Genomic DNA, 17,465 nt, shown 5'->3' on the forward strand with positions numbered 1-17,465 from the left:
ATTACATTCGTTGCACGTTGTTGTCATCGTTTTATTCGTCTCTACAGTTATAGTGAGTGCGATTGTCATTGTTTTTTTTCGCGTTTTTCTATTTGCACAATAGTGCGGATTTGGCATATTAACTCGCGTAATATGCTTTGGTTCTTGTACACAATTGCAGATAATGGTCTATGTTTATATTTTGAAACAATGATAAATGATTTTCCTCTACAACGATGATAAAACTTAATAGTTTTATTTATATTTTGAAATGTTGTGGTCTGTGCAGGTTTTAGGAACTACGTGGTGTTGGATCATATCATGCAAACAGGAGATGAACAAAACACATTCCCCATTAACTCCTTCGTTTCTGGACTATGCTACCCTCAATCATCGGGAAAGGCAAACTTGGTTCAAATGATTTCTCTTTGATATTCAATATAAAAATATTTTAAAAAAACTTTTAGCCTCAGTTATTTTTATAACTGAAGCAGAAAATGGTCTATGATAGTGGTTCTTCTCACAACCACGGCCATAAACCCATTTTTTTATATTTTTCAGTTTAGTGTTTTGATATTTTTTAACCGAAGCAAAATGTGGATTTTTTTTGCTTCGCAGTTTATAACCGAGACCAATAATCTTTCCATTTTTACCTCGTCTTAATATACCTCAGATATAGAATTGTTATCGATTGTCAAAAACAATCGTGTTCTCATCCCTTCCCTACTCTAGTGTTCAATACAAAATAAGATATGTTGATTGAAATAACATTAAATGTCATTCAAGTTTTATATGTTTGATTCAATTGATCATGTGAGATCGAATGTTTATCCAAATGTCGAGTAAATATTTTATTTAAGACACATTATTTCATATATGACGCATATGTTTTGAATTTTAGTTAAATTCCAAACCAAAATAACATATTAATTACTTTGTTATGAGAAAAATAGTAACATAAATTTCTTAATTTGTTATATGCAAAATATGGTATTATAAGAATTGATGATAACAACTTTCTTAATGTAAACTTTTTATGCTTATAAGATATTATGAACTAATAAAACATGATTAATTATGTATCTTGTTAATAAGTTAACCTTTTTTTTTGTTGATCTTCTTAAAATTTATGTTTTGTATTAACTTAAGATGGAAGAGTTTTATGTACTTCAACACCAAAATATGAAATAAATAAAGGTTAAAATGACAAAGTTACTTAATTGTAATGTTAATATTATTTTTATAACAAATAAAAATGGTGAAATTATGATTCTAAAATCCATATAAAAAATACAAATTCATATTGAATATGTAAAACATTGCTATGTCAAAACAATAATCATAAATGAATTTAAAGATTTTATATGAAACTTTGATATTTTATTTTCCTATTAACTTAGATTGTGTGGCATAACTAGTTTTGACAATTCTTTACAGTCGTGTATTGATTAATATAAAGCTTTTTCGTTGCCTATACCATTGTAAAATGATAAACTAAATAATTTATATATATATATATATATATATATATATACACACACACACGAGGCTTTCCAGTGAACTAATATGTCTTCCTTGATTCTATTGGTTATTTGATTTTGATAATGTTGTGTTATGGAAAAAGATAGAATTTTCCTTGTTAGGAGCGTGGGACGGGCCATATTCATTCAAATGAAGAGGATGACGCCGAAGATCTCCCGAAATAGCTTTTGTTTTGGCTTGGGATGAAAAAGCATGGGCCTTCCTCTTGGAAACTCTTCCCTTCAAGTACTTCCCCTTCCTTACTTGTTGAGTCTTGTTACCGCCCCGTAATCCGACCCGACAATCTACGACTCTACGACCCTTGGGCTACTTTCCTATTGATTTAGGAACTATTTCCATATTAGATCGGCATTGTCAAATGATTTAGCGCTTAGCTACTAAATCTAAGTTTATATAAATAAGTAGCTTCAACCTGCTCTTACAAGACGAATTACTATGCTATGAAAAAGCATCTCGAACGAAAGAAAAGGGGAAAATTTGATTCTTATTCCAATTCTTGGTGGATACGAGTGTCCAAGAGATTAACGGGCGTATGATTCCCTACATTTAGAAGAAACTCTTGCTCAGTTATTCCAAAGGACATTGACCAGTGCTACCTTAAGATGGTTCCTCTCCCTGGATGACAAGTTCAATAAATTGGGAGGACATATGCAATGAGTTAAACAATAAGGATAGTTACAACATCGAGGTAGATGTAACCAAGCGTGACTTAGAAAGCACCAAGCTGCAACCTAACGAGACCTTCTCTGAGTACATTACCAGATGGAGGAAAAGGGCATCCCAAATTACAACCAGACCCCTGGGGCTGGGGGGGGGGGGGCCACTGGAAATGATAGTGAAAAACCTATAGCCAGAGTCTCAAAAGCATATGTATGCCCAATACCTACCCGACTTCAAAGCTCTCATAGAGATCGGGTAGAGAATTGAGGATGGAATCCAATCAGGCGTATTCCAAGACAAGTCCTCTAACACCTCAAACAGGTATAGGAGTAACAAGAACTCCAGGAATTACAATGCTCAGACTTCACAAACCAAGGGTAACGAAGTCTCCAATATCAATGCTCAACAACCTCTTCGGTTGGACAAACGGCCCTACACAGAGCTAGGCATGCCGCCGGGCGTGGTATACAAGATAGCATCTAGCAAAGGACTTCTCAAACCTGTTCCGAATCCAAAATTGAAGGTCATAGGAACAAAGCTTGAGGAATACTGTGACTTCCATCAAGCCAAAGCAAAGTGAACGAATTGTTCATAATGCTGTCTGTGTGAAAAGGAGATTCCTTAGAAAGATTTGACTCCTCAACAGCTGTTCTCCCCTTACACCAACTGTATGTAGTTGAATCGAGATTGGCGTTGCCTGGGTCAACTCTCTCCTATCTCATGTTGCTATTTTAGCTTTCATTTCCGTTATGTTACATATTTCTCTTCTTTGATCCAAAAAACGAACAAGGAAAGCTTAAACTAAAACTTAAAAATTTATTCAATAATTTATTATTTAAGAGAAATCTTATATTAATTAACATGTAACCATTGTTTGAATCCTATAATGTTGGACAATTACTAACTTTAAATATCACAAATTTTTTATTGATATTTATATTGTTTAACTCTTCATTATATTGACATATTTATCACATCAATATAATAAGTTAATAAACTCATTCAATATGTATCTTGTAATAGAACGGATAATTTAAAATAAAGTTCTTTTTTACAAATTGTGTTATTTTCTTTGTTCTCAAAGTTAATAAAATATTTGTAATGTATTACAACAACATTATTGTTGTTGAATAAAATATTATTATCAAATGATTTAAGAATATGATTAATGTTGGTTGTTGTAATTATCAAGAATTTCATTGATATATATAAGTACTTTTTTATTATGTTATGGAAGGCATGAAATATATTAATTATTTGTATCATATATTAAAACTACTCATATGTTGTTTAGCATTTGGAAAACAATGACTTAATCAGAGGTCAACCAAGGTATCATCATTCATGCACACCAATTTTCAAACAAATTGAAAATTCTGTTTGATAAATTCACAAGAGTTCACACTGAAAAACAAAAAAAAAGATTGTTTGAATCCTTTGAATTCAACGATGAAATTCTCTATATTTGTCTCAAATTGTTCAACAACCTTTTAAAATGATTTCAATCTATGATAATATTTCTCCAATCCACTTTTGTTTGCTAGTTCTTATCACTTTTCAGTAAATAGATTAATGGAATGGTTAATTAATTAAGATTAAGATTAAGAGAATGTAAATAATCATGCATATTCATATATGCTCTTTGTCTTGTTCTTAATCTACACTGATAAGTTGTTTTCATCAATCTTTGTTTTGGATATACATTCTCATGTCATTATCACTACAATCTAAATAATAACAACTTAACCTTGTAAAATGTCAAAAATTAAAAAATTAAAAAAAATCAACAACATAGTCATGCTCATTCTTCTTTTTAACATTTAATATACTTCAATCATCTTTCAACTCAAAATCCGTACACACCATCATCACATAAAAAAAAAAAGCTTAATTAAAAAAGTTGTCAATTTTTTTGCCTAATTTAGTGAAAATAATTTTGTATATATTTTACACTAAACACAAATTGAAATTTAATTAATTCTTTAATTAGTAATTTTTTTTTCTTTTGGTTTTCACGAATGATTTAACTGAACTATGATCACCGTTTTCAGCTTACTTTCACTTTTCCTTTAACCAACCTGCAAATTTCGCTGTTCCGTTCCGTTCCGTTTTTTCACAATTTCAATTGCTTCTGTCGCATCGCATCACATTGCTTGTTACATGTTCGTGTTTCGCGACGACGGCGATGATGACGGCGTTTGAGTCTCACGCGATTCCTCTCCTCCTCTTACTGTTACTAATTCCGATCAATGCCTCTATCCACGACTACTCCAACGAGCCCTTCACCCACCGCTCCGACGCCTTCTTTTTCCACGGGGGCAGCGAAGCGCTCTTGGCCAAATCCTTCATCAGGTCTGGTTCCCCTTCACTCCCTCACTCTCTCATTTCTAGGGTTAGTTATGGTTTCTGATTCCGTCCGATTGGATTCAGGTTCGAAACGGTGACGTTTACACGTCCGCGTGAATCCGCAATCTTGCAGGGGAGGATGCAGCAGAACACGGGGTTAGTTGAGGCCATATTGCTAGAGGTTCGGGATCGGAACCGGATCGGAGGTTCGTACCTGAAATCCGATTTGATCTGCTGCGATCCGAAGCTGGCTAAGGAGCGGATCTGCAACCTCGGCGAAGTGATAATCCAGAAGAACCCCGACAACCTCGAGTTGCCGAAGCGCATCAAAACCTTCTTCCAGGGAACCGATGAACAGGTCCAGATGGATACGACGACCCTTGACATCAACGCCACCGGTATGTACTACCTCTACTTCATGTTCTGCGATCCTTCCCTTAAGGGCACCACCATTCAGGGAAGGACAGTGTGGCGTAACCCTAAAGGGTATCTGCCTGGAAAAATGGCCCCTCTAATGACCCTCTATGGCTTCATGTCTCTGGCTTATCTTTTACTCGGTCTTTGTTGGTTTTTGAGGTTTGTTCAGTTTTGGAAAGACATTATCCACTTGCATTATCATATCACCGCTGTTATTGCGCTGGGAATGTGTGAGATGGCTGTGTGGTATTTCGAGTATGCTAATTTTAACTCTACTGGGACTAGACCCATGGGGATTACCCTCTGGGCTGTCACCTTTACTTCGGTGAAGAAAACGCTGTCGCGGCTGCTGCTGTTGGTTGTGTCCATGGGCTATGGGGTTGTTCGCCCCACGCTCGGTGGGAACAGGATTGCTTACAGAGTGCTGCTTCTTGGTCTGCTGTATTTTGGTGCCTCTGAGGCACTCGAGCTTGTTGAGCATCTAGGGAACATCAATGACTTCTCCGGGAAGACCAAGCTGCTTTTGGTGCTCCCTGTTGTTTGCCTTGACTCGTGCTTCATTCTATGGATTTTCTCATCGTTGTCCAAAACCTTGGAGAAACTGCAGGCAATTCCAAAACCTTGGGTTTTCTAGTCTGTTGTTGTTATGTTTAGTTTATGATGGTAACGGAGTGAGTGCTGCACTGGTTTGAGTTTTGACTGTTTTTGTGTACAAATGTTAACTCTAGTTGAATGTGAATGTGTTTGGTTCAGCAAGCATGACTTGTTTGCCGTCTTGAACTGGTTAGGCTTAGTAACGTTTGCACCTATTGTTCTTTGATTATGTTGCTATTTATGGATGCAGACAAGGAGAAACTTAGCTAAACTTGAGCTCTACCGAAAGTTTACAAACACACTCGCGGTGTCTGTGCTACTGTCCATTGCATGGATTGGCTTTGAGGTAGTTCTTGGAAAATATATTTGATGTACAGAAATTAGCAATTTTAGAGATTTGCTCTTTCTGCCGGAGTTTCAAAAAAAAAAATTTGTCTAATCATTTTTATGCTAGTCAGTGTTACTAATGATCTGGGTTCTCTGTGTTCAACCAGCTATACTTCAATGCTACTGATCCATTGAATGAGTTGTGGCAAATCGCTTGGATTATCCCAGCCTTTTGGTGTCTGCTTTCATATGCTCTCTTGCTGGTGATATGTGCCCTTTGGGCTCCGTCTCGGAACCCTACTAGGTACTTGTCCTTTCCCTGGCCTTGAATAGTGTTTTTTTATGCCAGTTACTTGTGTTTTTATGCAAATATATTTAACCTTTTGTTTGAAATGCCTTTAATATTATTTAGCATTGAAGTAGTTATTACTAGAGCAACAGTTGTTTCAGGTCTTCGCTTGCTGATTTTTCTTTTCATTTCACTGCAAACTTTCATTTATATACGGCATATTTAGGTGGCTATTTCTGTGCATCGTATACTATTAGATTAGATCCGGTAGTGCTAGTTTCCTTTAACCTATGCTAAATTCCATTTAACCTTCATTATATCTTTCAATTTTCTATCGGGTATGCGTGTGCTAATGTAGAAAATGAGACAAACCATCTTTGCAACTTGATATTATGAGAGATTAGTTGTGCCACTACGTGTCGCTTCTCAAATTATGCCTAAAAGCATTGAAAAAATGTAGGAATCCCTTACATACAGTGCTGTGAATATTATGTCTTCGTTTTCTGTCTCTAATATGTCATCCACACACACCATAAGTGTTGTTACTCCCTCGCAGAAGGAGAGTGCCTAAGAATCACTTTTGTTCTTCTTGTCTTTATCTGTATCCCATTGCCCACTCAGCTTTTTCAATTTTCTAAATCATGCCCATGGTAATTCTGTCTTTATCTAGGTCTTCTTCCATCTGTATGTGACGTAGCGGTAAAGTTGCCCTTTGTAACAGATTGCTTGTAGTTACAAATTTGTAAACAGCCTCTTTGCATCATGTGCAATGGGGAAATTGTGTACAACTTTACTTTTTTTATTGGTGTTCTGATTGTTCTTGTAGCTAGTTGGAATCTCCATGTAGACTTTTCGTTCTTTCAGAATGAATGAATTTTAAGTTAAAATTAGACCATGTTTAGAACTTAGTAGGCACATTAGTTTCAATATGTTATTTATTTTCTATATATGATTTTTAACCCACTGCAGGTGGTATTTTTAACTATGATAATCAATTAGCGGGCCTAGATAATCGTAGTCTTGAAGTTGCTGCTTGACTTGTGGTTGTGTATGTGTGTGTGTAGACGAATGCTGACTTGGTCTCCTCCATGGGTTATTTTTCGTATACGATTTATAAACCACTGTTTTAAGTTAAGTTTTTCAACAATGATACCGGTTTTAATTATTAACCGTATTAATATATGTTGGGTCTACTTAATTCTTGTCTTGCACTCACTACTTGACTATATCTCTGTTGGAGAAATCGTAACCTGCTCTCCATCAGTCACATGTTAACATCGTACTTTTTTTAGTTTGGTTGTTGTATAATTGTAATTGAGTAACTGGGGATTATTATACAATTTACTCATTCAAGAAATCAATAGTCTTGTATTAAATCAGTCTTTTTCTCTCTTGCTCATTCTTGCACACTGCTTCTCCATGTCTCGGTGGGTCGGTCTTCTTTCTGTTTCGTGCTGTTTTGTTCCTTGAAAGACTGATTGCATTTATATCTTCATTTGTAGATATGCATACTTGGAGGAAACAGGAGATGACTTTGATGAGGAGGGTATCTCTCTGACAAGCAGTGTAGCAAAGATAACTGGGGATGTTGCAGCCAAACTTGAACGGAAGACTGATCTTGCCTTTGGAGAAGATCTGGAGGAAGATAAGCGAGAATGATGAACTTGTATAGTAGTGTTTCACATGATATCATTTCTCGCAAGGATGTCTGTAGATGTCCATATATACACATACAGTTTTGAATGGTGCAGGTGTCAATTGTGATGGGAAACAAGGGAGGCTGTGGCAATCTCTTCAATACATCAAAATGGTTTAATTGCAAGTCATACAAACCCCATGCCATTAGAAATTAGAATGAATAGTTTTTCGTGACAGATGGTGTGATAAAATCATTCCCCTGTATGGTTTCAGATGACCATCATCCGTATGTATCCATCTCCATGCCTTCAAATTTACATTGCTGTTTCTCATACCTTTTTTCTTACCAAACCCAGTTTTAAAATCATTGCCCCAGGATGTTAACTTTAAGAAAAATTTCTGACATTGTTGAGACTGACTGAGACTCTCAGCCTCTAATATATTTAAGTAGATTTAGCTTGCACTAATTGTGTTATTCCTTCTGCACTCTTAGTGCCCAAGAAAGATGTGAAATTATTCTTTAGATTTCTAGTCATTATTGTTTTAAAATCAAATTTATAATTTGAGACAAGATGGACTGATGATCTTTCAATTGAAACACGGGAAAGTCTTTACTGAACGAGAAAAAAAGGGGCCAAAACATTCAAGAGGAAAATTAACTAATTTCACACCTGTTAAAGATGGTAATTATAATTATTTAATATTTTTTATTTCATTAAATATAAGATTACATCGACTAAATTATCTTTGGTTATTTTTAAATAAATCTTTTAGAGTTGAAATTTGTTTATATGTAAAACAAACAATGTTGTAAGAATTGACTAACCTTTAAAAAAAATATAGATTTGATCAAGCTTACATCACATCCAACGAATTTTTCCGTAAGTCAAGTCCTTGATTATGTTTTACCTTCATACTTTGAAGCTGTGAAATTTAATTAAACCCAATTATTGAACAAGAGGTACAACCAAAATAATCCTTTTCCAAGTCAATATTCTTTAACATTTTATAAACAAGTAAAATTATTATTATATGAGTTAATCAATGACATTATCCCGATTTGATTAGTCGATTTAACTGGTTGGTGACAAACGAAAGGTGTTAAATCTTGAGAAGGAAAACAAAAAAAGTGCTTGTTGTGGATAAACTTGAAACCATTATTGCCAATTATGAAATGCTTCTGTCGGTTCCAGACTGATATGAATGTCCCTTTCCTCCAACTTTCTCTATATCTATCAACCCATTCAATCTCACTCTCATTCTTCACATACAATAGTTTGATCTAACATCAAATGATATTATCATTCAGCTTCAATCTTCTTGATAAAGGCCATATTTCCTTGTGCTCTTTTCTAGTTATGAATGAACTGGTGCACCTGGTTTTGATTTTGTCCAAAAGCTAAGAAATTAGGCATCACTCTTTCTTGCATTCATGCTGCTTCTGCCACTGCTTTCTGGGTATCTCTTACATTCTCAGTTCCTTCCAAAGATGCATCATTTTCCCTTGCTTCACCTGCTTTGGCTGGAATGAATCTCTCCCCAGATATCATCATCACATCAAAACATTGAAATGGAATGAAAACCACTCTTTCTTCAACTCCTCACTTGTTACATATCATTATGGCTCTGATTGCTGGAACATTTCATAAATAAAAAAGGCCAAATTTAGTGAAGCGAAAGAAAAGAAAAACAACATGCTTTCATTGAGAGTCGAACTCAAGACCTCCCGCTTACTAAACGGGTGCTCTAACCAACTGAGCTATGAAAGCAGATGCTGATTCTTCTTAGTTGTAAACTTATGACGCATAAATTACAGATAAAAGAAAATGCAGTATCTTCATGCAGTTTAGTTTCTGTTCACCCTTCTGCATCAAAACCACAGACATACAAAGTATTTAAAATTTAGATAATCACGTAAAATGCTTCTTTAAATATGTCCAATTCTCAATTTAATTCATATAGTTTTTTTTTTTATTAAATTAGTGTACACAAATTTTTTTAATTTGACATTTCCGGTTATGATCTCGTTTACATGTTCTTAAGCTTTTTTTAGTATGAGTAACAAGAATATATTATTGTTTTCAACGAAATTTAGAATAAAATTTTAATTAGAAAAACAGTTAAATTTTGTAAACGGTTTCTTCTACTAATAAAGGAGTTGAATTTTATTAAATTAAAAATTATGTATAATGTCTTAAAAGAAAGAAACATCAACTAGGTAATTAGATTTTAAGAAAATATTTTTGTAGAAGAGGTTTGTGTTTTGGAGAAAAGAAATGTAAATATAAAACTCATGGTTTGTATGAATGAATTCTTAGAGTGGAAATGCAATGAAATGAAATGGTATAAAAATTAAAAAAATTAGCTGAAAAAAGAGATGAAATTATGAGAATCAAACTGTGCTGCTTTTAAAACCATTTTCAATTAAGTTTACACAGTTACACGAAATAATATATACCACGAATACATGAACTAAAAAGGGTTAAAAACATTATCCAAACTAAAATGATACAATAAGAGCTTAATACCAATTTTGATTCCTAGTTTCATTAGGTAGGTTCAAAGTGGTTCTTCTAAAAGTTCATAGTAGTCCCATATTTTGTAAAAATTGTTTGAGTGAGTCCTTTTTACTTACCGTATTAAAAACGTTAACGATGTAATGTTTACCTTAGAAGAAGTGAATGAGTTGTCCAGTTATTAATTGTGTGACAAACTCAAGTCAATTGACTTGGTAACGTTAGGTTTATTGATGTAGAAATATTAAAAGTTAAAATTATTGGATAAAAGGAAATGATTATGGTTCGTGGAAGTTCTTCCTTGAATTTTCAAAGTTGTTGTAACGAATAACTCTAATTTGGTGAAATTAGTTTTAATTTTAATGAATAATCCCGATTTGGTGAAATTGGTTTCAATTTGGCATGAGAGATCCTTCATTCTTCCATCAACCACAAATCACCCATTACCTACAGCAAACCCTAAATCCCTAATTTCCAGAAATCTTAATTCCCCAATTTCCTAAAACCCTAAATCGTTAACCATGAGAACCCCCAAATTTGTGAATCAATCTCGCGACTTTCTCCTCCATCAAAATCTAAATCGCGCTCACAAGAACCTCGCGAGCACCACCTCAAAGCACTATTCTCCTTCAACCTTCGAGTAGCACAATTCTCATGCAACCACTCTCTTCCACCATGAAATCGCACGATAGCAAAACCCTAAATTGTGCCGCCACAATCATCGAGTTATTTGCAACCATAAATAGACCTGCAAATTCAAACATAGAGGAACCCCAATCACTGTCACGCCTTCTATTCACGATCTAACCTGCAAGAAACCAAAAAACATAGAAAACTCCAATGTCCGAAACCCAAATCGCTTAAATCGAACAACCTAGAAACAAGGAAATTACCATGTCAATTGGATTGATGTTGCCACGTATTGCAAAACTGGACATGTCATTCAAAATTTGCTAAGGTGGACATTATGTCGTTAACGTTTTAAACGCCGTCAGCAGAAATGACCAAATTGAACTATTTGCACAAAAGATGACACCATTTTGAACAACTCAAAAATAGGAGGACTACTTTGAACAAAACTAACAAACTAAATGACCAAAATATGTATTAATATATTGAAGTCATATCAAGCTGGGGTGGGTTGGGTTCTCAACTCGCTAGCTCACATAAGTTGGACCCGCCTAACCACTACCCACGTGGGCTTGCGACGAGCTGGCCCATTGGCCCGCAAACAATTCAAAACCTTACTTCATGCATGATTATTAAGTTTGATGAGAATGTAATGGTATAAAGTTTCAACCATTTGATGAGAATGTAATGGTATAGAGTTTCAACCATGTAATGATATAGAGTTTCAACCAGAAACAATTCAAAACCCTATTCCATGATGAAAATGTAATGGTATAGAGTTTCAACCATTTCATTTTGCTAAAACTATTCAACCATTATATATAGGTGATTTTTTTTCCATATAGTATGAAATTTGTTATTAGTTGAAAAAACAAAATTAACTCAAATATATTACTCGACCTACATACCAATTCCAATGTGAGACGACCAGTTTAATCCACATTATGTTGACCAAATGCGAGTCAAATCTAAATGAACCAGACAAACCTGCATTGTCACCTCTACAAGGTTGATAACGGTTGAAAAACCGTTATTTTTATACTTAATTTCGATAACCAATCAACCCTTTTTAACTTAGAAACTTGTTTTAACTCATGTTTTTGCTTTAGTTTTGTGAATAAGAGAGTTGAAGGTGAATTTAATGGTTTTGTGCTAGATTCCTTTGATTTTGTAGGTTATTGGAATGATTTGAAAGAAGAGTTAAAGTACCGAATGGTTGGAATGCAGAAAAGTCAACCAGTCAACTAGTCAACCAGAATGCAGAAAAGTAAACCAGAGTGCAGAAAAAGTTGCGCTAAGTGGTAATTACCGCTGAGCGCCAGTTTTCAGGTGCCGAAATCACCGCTGAGGGGCAAAATTGAAGACCCGCACTTACCGTTGAACGACATTTTAATGGGCCTTGGGCCACTTTTCAGTAATTTTTAGAAAGCTATATAAGGTTTTAGTCGACCTAGGTTAGACATTTTTGGCTGGAACGAAGCAAAAACACACTCTTTCACCACTTGGAGGAGGATTTTGGATGCTAAGGCTCCTTTCTCACTTTCTAGGGTTCTATCTTTTCACTCTTTCATTGTAATTCATCTAGTTTCACCATGAATATGGTGAACTAAACATTTATTGTTGTTGGGGAATCAATGTAATCCTTTTGAAACTCTCATGTATGGAATTTGTTCTTCAAAATCTTCTTTAAGATACATGCTTTCTTTCATTAATTGTTAGGGTTTTTCCTCTTTGCTCAAAGCATGCATTGTTTAACTCATTTGATGTCATGATCATTGATTTTGTCGATATGGACACATACGGGGAAATCTAGATCTGGAGAATCTCTGTAGTATAAACCTAGACATAGGAGTATGATGGTTGGTTGCCTTTAAGCTTCTGTTCACTATAATGCATGATTAATTGCTAGGGAGACAAAACATTGTAAACTAGTGATTATGATTAGGCTTTCTTCGCCGAGACATCAGTTTTAAGGTAATTTAGAAAGTGGCATTAACAATTAATGAAGAAAGATGAATTCCTGAATACATGAGAGTATATAGGATGAAATTGATAAACCCCAACAACATAATCATCCATATATTTCAATTCAAGTGTTTTGTTTCTTCTTACCATTGATCAATCCATGCATTCATATTTACTTTTGAGTATTTGCATTTAAATCTTAATTAATCGGTTTTGCAAGTCTTAGCTAATTAACAAACCACACAACTGTCTAGGACGTGAGTCCTTTGGGAGAACGATACTTGGTCTTACCAAGTTTATTAGTTGATACAATTCGGTCACACTTATCGAGAGTTTAACAAAGGTGACACAATTTCAATTGATATCACACTACACTTAAATTGTAACAAGACTTTAGTTTAAATTAAAAAAAAATATATACAACATACTTATGTTATACAAAGCTAAGATAACTTTAATAATATAAAAAATTGTACCAAAATAACACAATTTACTTATTTTTATAATTTTTTTAAAAAACTTACATCATTTTAATAAACTTTGAAAAAATATTGCACGAGTGCTTTTGTCCATAAAAATCAACCTAAAAATACATTAGTGATAAGAACTAAATCCTAATGTTTATATATATGAATGGTGAAGATAAAATGGAGAATATGAACAACATATAAGAAATAAACTATTTGATAATAATTTTGGCCATACGAATTCAATTAAGTTAATATAATTTTCTTAATTAAGTTTGAAGTGAAGTAATAAATAATGAATTGTTAATGTTTTATTTGCAAATGGATAGAGAAGAACCCTAAGATATTGTTTGCAAAAGGGGTTTATCGTCACACACACATCAGAAAGCCATAGCACTGAGTAAGTCTCATCTTCTTCGACATCTTCTTCTTCTAATCAGTTTTTCATTTTTATGTCCCTAGTTGCTGTTGTTTTTGTTGTTCTTGTTGAGTGATAGATTAGATGGAGCCTTCACTCATACTATCTTCACCTTCATCATCCACCCCTTTACCTTTCTTCATCTCAAACACTCTTCCTTTCCATGCAAAACCCAATCTTTCCGTCAAACTCAATTGCACCCTGCAAAAGTCCCAGTTTTGGGGAAGAAATTTGAGTTGGGTCCCATCACAATCGCCGCATGGAAGACCGAAATTTGATGCGGCGAGGCCCATAATAACAGCGGCGGTGAAGAGAAGGAAAGAGATTCCGTTTGACAACGTGATTCAGAGAGACAAGAAGCTGAAATTCGTTCTGAGGGTGAGGAATATTCTGGTGGCTCAACCAGATAGGGTTATGTCGCTTAAGCAGCTTGGCAAGTTCAAAAGAGATTTGGGGCTCGATAAAAGGAGGAAACTTATTGCCATACTGAAGAAATTCCCAGCAGTGTTTCAGATTATGGAAGAAGGGGTTTACTCTCTCAAATTCAAAATGACCCCCGAAGCTGAGAGACTCTATTTTGAGGAGCTGAAGATTAGGAATGAGTTGGAAGACTTGGTGGTCGTCAAACTCAGGAAGTTGTTGATGATGTCATTGGAAAAACGGATTTTGTTAGAGAAAATAGCACATCTCAGGACTGATTTTGGTCTCCCCGTGGGATTTCGTGACACCATTTGTCATAGGTACCCTCAGTACTTCAAAGTGGTTGCAACTGAGCGTGGCCCTGCCTTGGAACTAACTCATTGGGACCCTGAGCTTGCGGTTTCAGCGGCTGAGCTATCGGCTGAGGATAATCGCATCAGGGAAATGGAGGAGCAGAATTTGATCATAGACAGACCTCCCAGGTTCCACAGGGTGAAGCTTCCTAAGGGTCTTAATCTTTCCAAGGGTGAGATGAGGAAGATTATGCAATTCAGAGACTTGCCTTATATTTCGCCTTACTCTGATTTCTCTGCAATGAGGCCAGGGACAAGGGAGAAGGAGAAACATGCTTGTGGAGTTGTTCATGAGATTCTGAGTCTCACACTTGAGAAGCGGACGCTTGTTGATCACTTCACACATTTTCGCGAGGAGTTCAGATTCTCTCAGCAGCTGAGGGGGATGTTGATAAGGCATCCTGATATGTTTTATGTCTCTCTGAAAGGAGATAGAGATTCTGTGTTTCTGAGGGAAGCTTACCGGGACTCTCAGTTGGTGGACAAGGATCGGTTGTTGCTTGTAAAGGAAAAGCTTCGTGTCCTGGTTAATGTTCCGCGATTCCCCAAGGGACCTGCTCGCAAGACCCTTGAAGATAGCTTGAGAGAAGGTGATGGCAGAGAAGATGAAAGTGATCAAGGGGAAGAAGCATGGTCAGAAGAAGTTGATAATTTAGAGAGTGACGAAGGATTTGAGGATTTTGATGATGGTGATGATGGCTGGAGTGATGAAGAAGAAGATGACAGTTTGCCACCAGATTTTGATGACGATGGTGAAGTATTGGAGATTGGACAAGGAAAGGCAAATAAACAAGTTAAATACACGAGACAGAATGATGAAGAGGCCCTTCTTCCTGTATTCTCCGATGGCCGTCCCAGAGAACAGTGGTGATCTCCATAAGACCTTTCAAGCTTGGAGTTTGATTTGTACTGCCTGATTTGTGATGGATGCTTTACACTGCGCTTGTTGTATTCAACTTTGTTTTTACTTGTTTGATCCTCCTTTTAAAGGTGATCTGTATAGAAGGTTGAATATCAATTGCGAGCTCTGCAGATTAGCAAATTATTTTATAGTAATTAAAATGCATTTCTTGGCCTTGGTAATTGTAACAAACATTTGGCACTAGAGAAGCACAAAATATCTTGAAATGCATTAAAAAAACGAAGGCTAGAATCAAAGCAGTTCAAGAAACCACATCTCTCACTATGTACTTCATTGGCTTATAATAAAAGCTACACAATTGGCTGTTCTTTGGTTAGATTGTGTTCACTAACTTTTTGAGTGGTTTTACAAAAACAATATGTTTAACTAATTAATGTTAGCATAGCTTGAAGCATAGTTCCGTGGTCCCCATTGCAAGTAGTAGTATAGTTTCCAGTTATGGAAAAAATGAATCAAATGAAGACATAGAAGGTATAGATTACCAGGTAGAGTCTTATGATGAGCGAGCTCTAGGTGGGGCTTTAGTATTTGAGGAAATTGAATTATACTTACACTGCATATACTATTGCAGCCTTTTATGTTTTAGGTGGTTTATATTCAGTTACCTAATAATTTCTGCGTGAACTATTGGTTGGATGTGTTGTCCCTGCATGTATTTGATAGTGTGCGAAGGAGAATGTCTGTTGTTATCCTGTTTCTAAACAATGTTGTTAAGGTGTTGGTTAAAGGCATCTACACTTCAATGTTTAGCATTTTAGCACCTGGCTCTTGAGGCAACAATGGCAAACACCATGAAACTTAGTCATTTAAGTGAACATTCTATGCAAGGTTTACGAATTCTGGTAGTTGCCTCCAGGGATCTTTAGATGCCTAACTTGAAGAGAGGCTAAACATGTATGAAGATACGAGCACTTCATTGACTGATCGAGCTGCAAAACTACATCAAATGGGGGCTCTTATAGAATGCAACCTAAAGCTACTTGGACCAACTGGAATTGAGGATGAGCTGCTGGAGGGTGCACCAGAAGTCACTGAGTCCGTGTGGCAAGCTGAAGTCAAGGTCTGGGTTCTTACTGGTTATAAGCAAGAGACTGAGTGGAGATATGCAGCAGATAATTATAAATGGCACTGCAGAGGTTGATTGCAGAAAGCTCTTGACTGGTGCTATAGCTAACTACGGGTTAAAATCTACAAATAGAGAACATCAGCATCTGAAGTACAAAACTGATTGTAGACATGGTTGCAGTGATATTTTAAAATGATACAAAATCATTGGACTTGTCCAAGGGAAATAATGCAGGTGTTGATAATTAATAAGAAAGCATAATTTGCAGGATAGGAAACAGGAATGAGAACGTGAAAGATTTTAGAAGGAGAACAATGAAAACTTACTTTATTAAATCAGAAAACACCATAATTTATAAAACTTAAAAAATAACCATCCATTAACAATTCGGTCCTAGAAATAAGTCACAGAATAAAATGCATGAATAGAAGATAACACTCTTTAAAACTGGGCAAACAATGACAAAAAATAAAATAAAAACATAATCAAAATATGGACATGTTTTAGTTTTGACAAAGTTCTTAAAGTTCTTACTTTTAATTAAAAATGTACTTTGGTGGTTAATAATGAGAACACTAACAAATTAATTAAGAATTTACAATTGACAATAATTAATTGAACAATAATCTTTAGATAACCAATAAAGAATTTGGAAAAGTAGAGGAATCAACATATTTTTATTATTATTATTTTTATCTCTTTTTATCTTTTCAATTCTTGTTTTTCTGTCATTATTATTTTTTATTTAATCTTTTATTATTTTATTTATCTTTATTATTTTATTATATTTAGTTTGTTTGATTAATTCTTTTATATAATTTTTATAAGAATTAATTTGTTAAAAATTAATTTCGTGTTCATTGGGAGACAACTTAAGGTTGTTTTCATTCAAAGAGGAAAATGACAAAATTATAGT

General features: G+C 35.0%; 2 protein-coding genes and 1 non-coding gene across 3 annotated transcripts; 2 read left to right on the forward strand and 1 right to left on the reverse strand.

Annotated features, from left to right (window-relative positions):
- Positions 1-4,235: 4,235 nt before the first annotated feature.
- On the forward strand, positions 4,236-8,255 carry LOC124824622 (Lung seven transmembrane receptor family protein). Its single transcript, XM_047297073.2, has 5 exons — positions 4,236-4,533; positions 4,612-5,551; positions 5,789-5,884; positions 6,033-6,169; positions 7,657-8,255. Exons 1-5 carry the CDS (start codon positions 4,367-4,369, stop codon positions 7,811-7,813), a joined length of 1,497 nt encoding a protein of 498 aa, XP_047153029.1. The 5' UTR covers positions 4,236-4,366; the 3' UTR covers positions 7,814-8,255.
- Positions 8,256-9,487: 1,232 nt separating this feature from the next.
- TRNAT-AGU (transfer RNA threonine (anticodon AGU)) lies at positions 9,488-9,561 on the reverse strand. The gene has a single exon. It is a non-coding gene; the product is annotated as a tRNA-Thr (tRNA).
- A 4,126-nt stretch (positions 9,562-13,687) lies between these two features.
- On the forward strand, positions 13,688-15,579 carry WTF1 (Ubiquitin carboxyl-terminal hydrolase family protein). The gene has a single exon (XM_047297071.2). The coding sequence runs from the start codon at positions 13,873-13,875 to the stop codon at positions 15,430-15,432; it is 1,560 nt and encodes a 519-aa protein (XP_047153027.1). The 5' UTR covers positions 13,688-13,872; the 3' UTR covers positions 15,433-15,579.
- Positions 15,580-17,465: the final 1,886 nt, after the last annotated feature.

Source organism: Vigna umbellata, chromosome 7 (assembly GCF_029865625.1).
Source record: "Vigna umbellata cultivar VRB3 chromosome 7, Vumbellata_1.0, whole genome shotgun sequence".
In the NCBI taxonomy this organism is placed as follows: Eukaryota; Viridiplantae; Streptophyta; class Magnoliopsida; order Fabales; family Fabaceae; genus Vigna; species Vigna umbellata.